General features: G+C 42.0%; 1 protein-coding gene across 1 annotated transcript; it reads left to right on the forward strand.

The window, feature by feature from the left end:
• Positions 1-5,699: 5,699 nt before the first annotated feature.
• On the forward strand, positions 5,700-10,330 carry LOC109477722. The gene is made up of 7 exons (XM_019779068.1): positions 5,700-5,771; positions 6,046-6,178; positions 6,507-6,710; positions 7,224-7,560; positions 8,014-8,330; positions 9,872-10,005; positions 10,298-10,330. The coding sequence occupies exons 1-7, from the start codon at positions 5,700-5,702 to the stop codon at positions 10,328-10,330; spliced, it is 1,230 nt and encodes a 409-aa protein (XP_019634627.1).
• Positions 10,331-10,599: the final 269 nt, after the last annotated feature.

Raw genomic sequence — 10,599 nt, forward strand, 5'->3', positions numbered from 1 at the left:
AAAGCTAACATCATTTGGCGAAGGTATGAGATCGTGGAACTCTAGTTCATTATTGCATCATAACGTACGGAATGTGCCTTTTAACAATACTTTCGGGTACGGAAGTATTATTTTGGGTGGATGAGTTGTGGGGAATTCGGGAAGCCGAGTAAAATATCTGATTTCTTTCTTTGTCACTCAGGCCGACATGACGGGTCTAGATGCAGGCTGTAGATACAGGCTGATGGTCATGACTTTTCGGGAGAGTTGAAAACTCAGGTGTCTCTGGAACAATCGACAAGTAAGTACAGAACACCACATTATTGGTACTTTTTGATAACTTTAAAAGATAATATGCCTTTGTGCATTAGGCCACACCAAGTAAATTTTATGGATGACGTCCTTTGGAGACCCCAAATCTAATGCGAGAGGGCGAAAAAAAAAAAAACATTTAACAAGAAGGGCCCTAAAAAACAAGATGCCTAGATTAGAAATATTGCACTGCTGACAGGACCGTCCTGTCAGCAGTGCCGTTTTTGGAACTATTGACAGGATTTTTTTCAGTGCCTTCTTTTCTTTCATTTTTGTTTTAATTTTTTTAACCAGGCACAGGCTTTTGGCGTTACGGGTTTCACGTCAATCTGACAATTTGCGGCACTTTCTGGCAATTTGGTCATAGTTACAGGAAGCGAAATTTCTTGTTTTTTTTTTCTAGGTACAGGCCAAAATCAATGCGCGCGCGGACGTCATCCATAAAATTTACTTGGTGTGGCCTTAGCTCCCAAGGCTGTGTTGTACCTCTGTATAGATTTTACTACAGAATTTCTTACCCGTCTTTATTTTAGAGCCGGAGAGTCCACAGAATTTCCGAGTATCATTTCTAGGAGAGTTCGGCATTGTCGTAGTGTGGGATCCCCCCTCTAGTGGACTATTTTCCCAGTACATAGTCAGCATCAGCCCAGCACATGGAACCGACCCGGAAGTCTCTCTTACCCCGTCGGATGATAGAACGGTAAAAATTTATTTCCTTTCTATATTACAATTAGCAGTGTTGATAAAATAATCGGGTTTACTGGTAAAACACAGAGTAAATCGGCATTACAGCAACTTGAACATGAATTGAACTGAAATCAAAAATTCAAATTCAACTACGGCAAAACCAACCAAGTTATTATAATCTGTACAAGTAACATTCACTAATGTCGCCGTATTTACTAGTTATTTCATTAACACAATTAAAGCGGTTTCTGTACGGAACAAGTAATGTCCTTCTTCATCAGTGCTTACTAGTACTTTGCATGCCTATCAGACATCTTCCTCAGGGCTTCTGAGAACTAATTCTCGCTAGTCAAAAGGTAAGCATGTGAGCAAAAGTCCAATATTCTTGATGCAGTGTTAGGTAGCATATGCGGGCGTAAGCAGATGCCAAGTCAATGTCCAATCATCAGTAAAACTAGTACCATGTATGTTGCAGAATATAGTATAAATGCTAGACGTAGATATAGTCTCACATACCACTGTATTTTCTTTCTTATGTTGTTTGTAACTGCAATTACCCCTCGGGCAAGTGTATTTGCAGTAAACTTTCTGTATTATCTAATATATCCTCCACAGGTCTTATTTGAAGTGCTGAACCCAAATACAGATTATAATATCACCTTGCGAGTTCTGTCCGGTAACCAGGAGGGGGAGCCCTTGACCATCTTGACACAAACAAGTAGGAACTGATTTTTACAGCATTCTACCATAATATACTATGCGGATTACAAATAGCTGTATGCAGAATCTGGTGTATGCAAATCGCACCAACCTGTATGCAGCATGCATTCAGCATGTACAAAAATGTAGATGTGCGCACATTGTATTTACCTGTATGCAGTCTGCATGTTGTTTGTGTATACAAATTGCATGTGCTTGTATGCATATTGCATGGGAATTTCTTGTTTTAGTTGCAGAATTGGGAATGTGCTTCCAAAAATCCAAGCAAGACTTGTTTATTTGTATTGTTTATTATTATTGTTGTTATTATTATCATTTTTTATTTATGTTGTGATCGTTCCTTGCAGAGATGTACTACCATTTTAAAATGCATAAAAAAGTATCCAGTAGCATATACGGGAGTCATCTACATGCACCTTTAACCGTGCATGGTCAAGTCAACCTTGTGAAGGTAACTCTTCCTTAGTTGTTTGTACGACTACGTTTGACTGTTATTTTGCTTTCGACACAAAAGACCATTGAATGACTATGTTGAACGATTCTGAGCTGCTATATATTGACTGTTTCCATATCACGTTGCATGATCTAAGTTTTTTTGCGTATCTTACTGCCTTGGATGTCTAAACTTTACAAACATTTTTAGGGTTGGGAAGACAATGCTGCGAGTTTCCGCATCGGTGAAGGGATGTTGGAAACAGAACGAGGAACCTCCATGAGCGAGTGTGTAGCGAGTGAAACATACTGTACCACCGGATATTCGACATATTTCTGGTTCAATCCCGGGAAGACGTCTTCATTTTCAGCTATACCAGGCGACGGCATTGACCTCCTCGGCATCAAACTTGGTCAGTGAGATACGGAGCATGTTCATATAAAAGTGCCTTGTACGTACTAGTATGTAATTTAGAAATGACACATTTTAATGACACAGTTATAGTTGATTGGTGAGGTGGTGTTACACACTTATGATGTTTTATCGAGCAAAACCACCAACGACGTATTATGTCATGTGTGCACCGGTTTCGAGTTGCGGGTTTCTGTGTGCAAGTAGCAACGGTTGGACACAGGGTGGGAGGTGATTTTGACAGTTGATTGATACAAAACTCATTTTGGTTGGGTAGTTTGTGGAGGAATTCAGGAAATGGTGCAATACCAGAGATTAGATTACATCATATAATCCCCTCCTTAGTTCTAACACATTCACGAAAACCCCATACACTGCCTGGAGGTCTGTGAACTGGAAGATCAGGAAAATAAAAAGAAATACTTCATAGAAGTCTGACATCTCCGATTTCTTGTTACAGGTAGTAGTATGACACACCCAGGCTTTCTCTTCACCACTCCAAGTAGCACCAGGAGTACTTTTCAACTTCAGATGATTGTCGACCATGCAGTGTATCAGGCTTTCGTACCTCTACCTGATGACTGGTGGTCTCACATCTTCTTTGGGCGTACTCATGACGGAAAGGCAGTGATGTAAGTTTGAAAACTAGTCACTTTCAAGTTAGGAAGTATTGTTTTGGGTGGTGTAAATTTATGCCAGGTTTGTATGTTTGGATCCAAAAATAGTCAAGGGTGGAGGTTTATACTTAATTGACAGGGGTCGCCTGGTATCAGGAAACATAAAGAATGGTGAAGTGTTTCTTCATACAATTTATGAGTATAATGCATTCCATAATAATCAATAATTCATTAACCCAAGCTATATTATTCTACTTCTCGGAAGCTTGAAATCTCTGATTTCACGATGGAAAAAGGAAAATCATCTAAGATGCCAATATGGGTACCGAAGTCATTCTTGTAAGTTGGTAAAATCAGTAGAGCTTTGAACTCTGGTGACTCTCGATCTGTGAGTGTTGGTTCATAATTATAACTTATGAGAGCTAAACATTAGTTGATTCAAGTGGAAAGATATACTAGTATTCAGTTTCAACAAAGGGTTCACAAAAAGCGTTTCAAATTGCACACAAATGTGATTTTTTCATCTTCTCTAGGGGTGTCAACGGAGTTGAAGTCTCTGACGTCACAAGTGCGCCGTTACCGGATGTTGATGAAGGAACAAACACGTGGCTGTTTATAGGTCCAACTGTAGGAGAGCCAATCACGAGTACTGTTACATTCGACCAAGTTGTGTTTTACGAGAGATGGAGCCCTTCCATAACGCTGCTCGGTGAGTCGACTAGCTTTAGGTTACGACATGTCGTACGATTGTCGTGCGACCGCAAGCATTCTTGGCATAGTTGTGAATTTGTCGTAAAAATCAGCTAAATGTTACGGTAAAAGGTTGGCTTAGATCCTTGTAGGCAGTCGGCTGTGTCACAGTCTGCAGCATGGTTGATGATTCTGCGACTTCAAAATCGAACGACGGCCTACGACGACTGCAGCCGCGCGGTAAACTGGGTATCAGATGTAGACCATGAACATATACATGCCAAAGCTTTCCCACTCAAGCTTTTGTAAACATAGTCATGCTATAGTCAGTGTGCTATTCAAAGGTATTTGATAACCATTTTAACTCTGCCACTGGTTGATATACGATTTCATTGCTGCTAGCCTATAGTGCCACGAAATTAATGGTATCTAAACGATTCTCAAGATTGTTACTTCTGGGACAGAAGCATTGTTTTGGGACAGAAGCATTGTTTTGGGACAGAAGCATTGTTTTGGGTGGCTGAGATGTAGGTTTGTGTCTTTGTTACGACAACGTTGGGATTTAACTTGATTAACACCTGCACAGAGCATTTCCACCTGCACAGAGCATTTCTTGCTGATTGGCTGTTGGGATTTAACTTGATTAACACCTGCACAGAGCATTTCCATACTGACAGTATGTCTTTATTCAAGTGTTTTGGTAGGTATTTCAAGCTTTTCTGCTCCAGCATTGGAATGCGGGGCATGAACGTTTTTTTTTTTTTTGAAAATCAACAGTTTGCATTATGCAATTAAAAATCCTAACCAATAAAGTAGGGAATAGCTATCCAACTGTTGTTTTAGTTGTATGTTACTTCATATTATAGTTATATCAATGTAAATCATTGTTTTCCCTTGTGTTTCTCATTCTTTCCCTGCCATGTCGTAAAATGTGGTGAACCCATCGCTATATTTGCTCCAAAGCAAATATTGGCCTTTCTAGTTTTACCTTTTGTTCACATCACTCTGAATCTAAATCCTTTCAATATTTCCCCAGATACTGGAATTAAACACAAGTTAACGATCAAGCGGCCAGATGCACTTGGCATGTACGGTGATCTGGCTTGTCGAGCTGTTGGTGAAGTCACGACCACCAATGACAGCCCGACCGGTTCCGGAAAGACGTTGGGGAATACCGGATATTTGGATTGTGGAAACAAGTAAGGACATAACCCTGGGAAAGAAGAATTTGATATTGGTATTTGGTGGTTTTCTTAACTCCAGGTCATTATAAACATGTATACATTTGATATAATTTTGTGTACCATATTGTTTATCTTGATGTCTATACTGCTATGGGACATGATATATGACATAGTGTTCTGTACTGCATTGCATTGCTGATAGAGATGTATAGCTTGCTTGTTACTTCCGGGATGGAAGTATTGTTTTGAGTGGCGCTTATTTATGTTTCGGTTCCAAATTGAGTGGATGGAGATTGGGTTTCACTTGATGGACGATGGACAAGGGTTTGGCACGATATCCGGTGGGTTCAAAGATATGAAATGATGAATGTATGAAACATAAACATGGCGTCTGATAGGGGAGTACATGTAAGTTTCACCGCACAGTGTGTTCTGTAATGTAACTCTTCATATGATTTTTTTGTCTTGTTTTGTAGGTATATGTCGTGCGTCGGCAGTACTGTCTACTGTCCTCGCGGATTCAGCCTTGTGTTTTGGCTCAAGGTGCAATGTGATGACGATGTCAGCAATAGAACGGTCCTTAGCAACATAGGAGAGTCTTATCCCGAAACTAGCAGAGGAGTCCGGCTCGTGTACCGTCCTGGCAGCCAAGAGTTGGCGGTGACTATGGCGACCCGAGAGGGGGACGTTTTCGAGACACAGGCGGCCATCCAGCTCGACACGTGGACTGAGATACGGGTAAGGGCTATTTTGTTTCCGATTTCAGTACTGCAAAAATAGGGTCGGTAGAGAAGGATGCTGTTCCTTAGAGAAGAAATACAGGATGATCCTCTCAATACTGCAAAGTTTTCTGATGATCTTATCAATAGCCATTCTCAATGCGATATAGAAACATTAAAAATATTCGAAGGATATTGTTGAACTGCTGATTGTGATGGACAGGAAGGATATCGATTTGTATACTAGTATTATGGATTTTATGATAAGTTTGTTGTGCTGTCTTTTCACACAGGTTGTAGGATCATATGAAGGAACGACACTCATCGTAGGAGACTCCGAGTACGTGGGCGTGAATATCGCGTCTTTCGATGAACTGACGTACGACAACGAAACGACACTGATGATAGGGAGAGATTCTGAGAAAGGTTGGTCTTTTCATTTCCGGGACAGAAGTATTGTTTTAGGTGGCTATAATTCATGCTAGGTTTGTATGTTTGGACTCTAAAGTGGGTCGGTGGGGATTGGGTTTCTCTTGATTGACAGGGTACAGGTTTTGACCTGGTATGCCGTTCTTTTAAGGATCGAGTCACCAGGGATGCGTGAAGCATAAACCTAGGTGCAATAGCACAGTAAGTTCATCATACAACCGTATGAGTAATAATATTCCATTCTACGATGTAGTTTAATGACGCGAACTATATTTCTAAACAACTTCCCAGAAGTTTGAAATATCTAATTTCTTGTTTTTTACAGCGTGTCCAATACCAGGCTACCATCCGTTCAACGGAATTTGCTACAAGAACTTTGCTGAGAAGAAGACGTACGTAGAAGCTCGGCAGAGGTGTGCGGAAGACGGAGGGTTGTTAGCCATGCCGAAAGACAGTGCGGTCAACGACTTCCTCTTCTATCTGGGAGACGATCATCGCTGGCTTGGCATAACGGACATCAACATCGAAGGCCAGTGGATATTTGAGGACGGCCAAAGCCTGGCGTCTTCCGGCTATTCCAACTGGAATAGCAATGAACCGAACAATCTCGGCGGAGAAAACTGTGCCCAATTTTTGTCAGGGCCTTTGTGGAATGATATATCATGCAGTCGCACTTACGGATTCATATGCCAGATATACGTAGATCAAGGTATGTGTTAGAAACACCCAGCACAATTGGTCTCATTTTCCCACATCAACCACTGGACTAATGTGAATTGTACACGTTATCACTTGGTCCCAAAGTTTAGACTTAGTTAGAGCAGTCCTTTTATTTATTTCAGAGTGAAAGTCCTCTGATAAGTCAAACTAAAATGCATTTACGAGAGAATGTAATGATAATAACGATTAAATCAATTCTTTGTTCCAAATTGTAAATGTGCAAAGGAGATAATTGACAACTAGTTGAAACATATGCAAAATGTAGCTCAAAAACACATTTCTTATCAATAATAATTAATCCAACACATTTATTTGTCCCCAGAAACTCACCCAGTAGGCCTTTGGCCATTAAACGCGGTGTCTGGCGCATTGGATGAAACGGGAAACGGAAATGACGCAATAGCAACAGGAACACAGTTGACTTCTGGTCCGTTTGGAGACGCGGACGGGGCGTTCCTGTTTGCAGGGACCGCGGGTTCGTACCTCGACATCCCCAACAACGGCAAGCTGGACGTGCGCTACGCCTACACCATACTGGCCCACATCTACCCGACTGGTCCACGCGGGCCCATCTTCCACTACCGCACCAACACCAACGCCCCCTATTTCGACCATGGTGTCCATTTTTGGCAGGTTGTGACAGGACAACTATTCAACCGGTGGGTTTACACACGAGAAGCTTAGCATTTACCAAGACGTCTGTATGAAATTGAAAAATTGTAAGAGCAAAGTTCTCCGTGTTCAGCCATACCGATAAGCTTTATACAATCTTCACTGGCCATGCTGACAAGAAGAAAGAGTGCGTGTATCTCATTCTTTGGGTTAACGGTGTTCATCCAGGAAGGAATTATTATTTTGGGTGGTGCTCATTCATGCTAGGTTTGTATGTTTGGGTTCCAAAGTGAGTGAGAAGATATTGGGTCTCACTTGATTGACAGAATTTTGACTCGGTATGGCCTGAGATCAAGAATGTGGTCGCCGGGAATGTATGAAACAAACCATGGTGCAATAGTGGAGTAAATTCAAAGTACTGTATGATATAATTCATTTATGCAAACTATATCTACTTGCTGGAAGTTTGAAATATCTCAACTGTAACTGCTCTATTTTAGGGTCATAGAAAGAGGAATGTCATATCACACTTCACCTGTTGTCGTCGCGGACGTACTCGTACAAAATGCCTGGAACTACGTGGGTGGATCCTACAACAGTGTCACGGGAATGGCATCCCTCTGGTACAACGGTGAATTCGTCGGGGAAACATATGCTGGGTATTCGGAACTGGAAACTCAGGCGGCTATTCGGGTAGCGATGCGGGAAGTCGCAGACACTCGGTATTTTGCTGGCCGGATAGCCTGTCTGCAACTGTACGACTTCGCCATGACTCAAGCACAGGTTGAAGCAGCAAGATATAAGTGCAAACCTAGAGGTGAGTGAAGTTTGCTCTTGAAGATAATATACAATCATGTAATTGAAGTTGACTATGTTGTATTTTTAGAATAATGTGCATATTTGGCAGTAACACCTTTGCCGACATGGTTATGTTTCAGGATCTATCTCTTTCTGTCGTCTCTCTCTCTCTCTCTCTATTTCTTTCTTTCTCTCTCTCTCTCTGTGTGTGTGTGTGTGTGTGTGTGTGTGTGTGTGTGAACAACATAGCTCAAGACGTTGTGGATAGATCGAATAGCTAAAGTAGCTAAAATAGCTTTATTCACAAAATAGCACAACAGTAAGAGCTGCCCATGTGCCCATCTTTTGCGATGGAATGTGTCAGCTCTATGGTAGATGGTTTTCAGCACAACCACCTTCCCCGGCCAAGCTAAATAAGCCGTGCACCTGTCCCTGCAGCCTGCACCTGCACCTGGCAGTCCTAACGTTGATCACAGCGGTAGATTTGGCGTTCTATTCTAGAAAACCTCGCAAGAGGGCGTCCTGCGTGGCAATCTACTACGTTCGAAGGCGAATATCCATCCAAAGGCGAAGCGGGGAATGCAGTGGACGGAAACAGGGAGACACTGTACAACGTCAACGTCTGTGCCCACACCCTCGACGAAAACGATCCGTGGTGGTATGTCGATCTGGGAAGCCCGCGCAGTATTGAGAGCGTCGTCATCTTCAACCGAGAAGACTGCTGTTCGGAGAGACTCAGCCCTTTTCGAGTGCACGTCGGCAACTCCTTGACGGTCGCGTCCAATCCCTCCTGCGGGGGTGACCACAGTGCCGCGGGCCTGATCGTGAGGGTTGAGTGCGCGGGTGTTACCGGCCGGTACGTCGGGGTGCTTCTGCCCGGCAGCAGTCGGATCTTAACGCTGTGTGAAGTAGAGGTGTATGAAAGTACGTAACCTTGTTCTGGACTTTGTCTCCCTCCGGCTCTACCTGTCAACTTGCAACACCATATATGATCACCAGCCCCTGGAGGTGGCACTGCATGAAAAGTATGATTTACCAAATAATTGATGATAAATGCCAAATAAGTCTGGTATATAATGATTAATTTGGGTCATCATTGATGTCAGTATGAATTTCCTGTCTTGACCCCTATTGGTAAATCCCAGTCTTTGTGGAGTGAGCCCAGTCTATCTAACTCCAGGTGTCATTTTAGTTATTGGGTGATCATGTCCCAGGTACGTCTAGGAACGATTGCCTAAACGGCAGATAAAATGCCAGGTAAGTCTGATGACGGTTGCCTGAATCACCAATGTTTGTTTGTTTGTCATAGCCATAACCAGACGTACAAGCATTTATCGGCATTGGTAAATTATCACTTTTCATGTAGAGTTCCTTATACAGTATACCCAATACACACTGTGATAGCTGTAAAATTACTCACTCGAAGACCATACTGTACATCCAATATATTCAGTCACAATACAACTACAGATTCTTGGTTTTGTGTTTTTTGAATATCCACTTTTACAGTTACAACTTGACCATTTGTGTGTTAATCACATCATTTCCTTTTTTCAACAGATAAGGACACCATTCAACCAAGCCTGGCGATCGCAGACTTTCAGTTCAAAGAATACGCTCTAACTCCTAAGCAGCTGAGGACCATTGATTCTTACCTAGGTAATACACCATATGGCATGCTAGGGATCAATTTTGTAATGATAATGTCGCCAAAAGACTCGCATTGTTTACGGCAATATTGGTAGACTGTTTTCTTCGCACGTTGGGTCTACGGTATTTCCTAGTCATTTGTCTATATGCCACAGTCGTTCCTTTGCATGGCGAAAACCGTTCAATTTGATACATGACAAACGTTTTGCTACATGGTAAAAGTTGTTTCGCTACATTTGGATGCTATTTATCTGAGCTGAATGTACTAGTATTTCCCTAGAATTCCTTGATAACCTAAAGTGTGATGAAATTAATGATTATTTATGAACTTTTCAGGCTTTGGACTTTACCTTCCAATGGAGGATATGAAGGAAAGTGATAAGAAAAGCGTCCACGCATCGTCTGAGACGTTTCTTGTCGGAGAGTGTGATTTAGTACTTGTAGATGGGGTGGTGGACAGCGCACTTCAACTTAGAGGTAAGTCCTTGGTATGAGATTGGTATATTGTTTTCAGGAAGTATTGTTATGGGTAGCTGACTTGTGGGTTTGTCTAGCCAAATGGTTTCTGCTGCATAATGGGTGGGAGGTGAAATTTGACAATTAATCGATAGGGGGCCAACGATAGGGGGAAATGGAGT

The sequence above is a fragment of the Branchiostoma belcheri genome, unplaced genomic scaffold (assembly GCF_001625305.1).
Source record: "Branchiostoma belcheri isolate BF01 breed outbred unplaced genomic scaffold, Haploidv18h27 scaffold41, whole genome shotgun sequence".
NCBI classification, from domain to species: domain Eukaryota; kingdom Metazoa; phylum Chordata; class Leptocardii; order Amphioxiformes; family Branchiostomatidae; genus Branchiostoma; species Branchiostoma belcheri.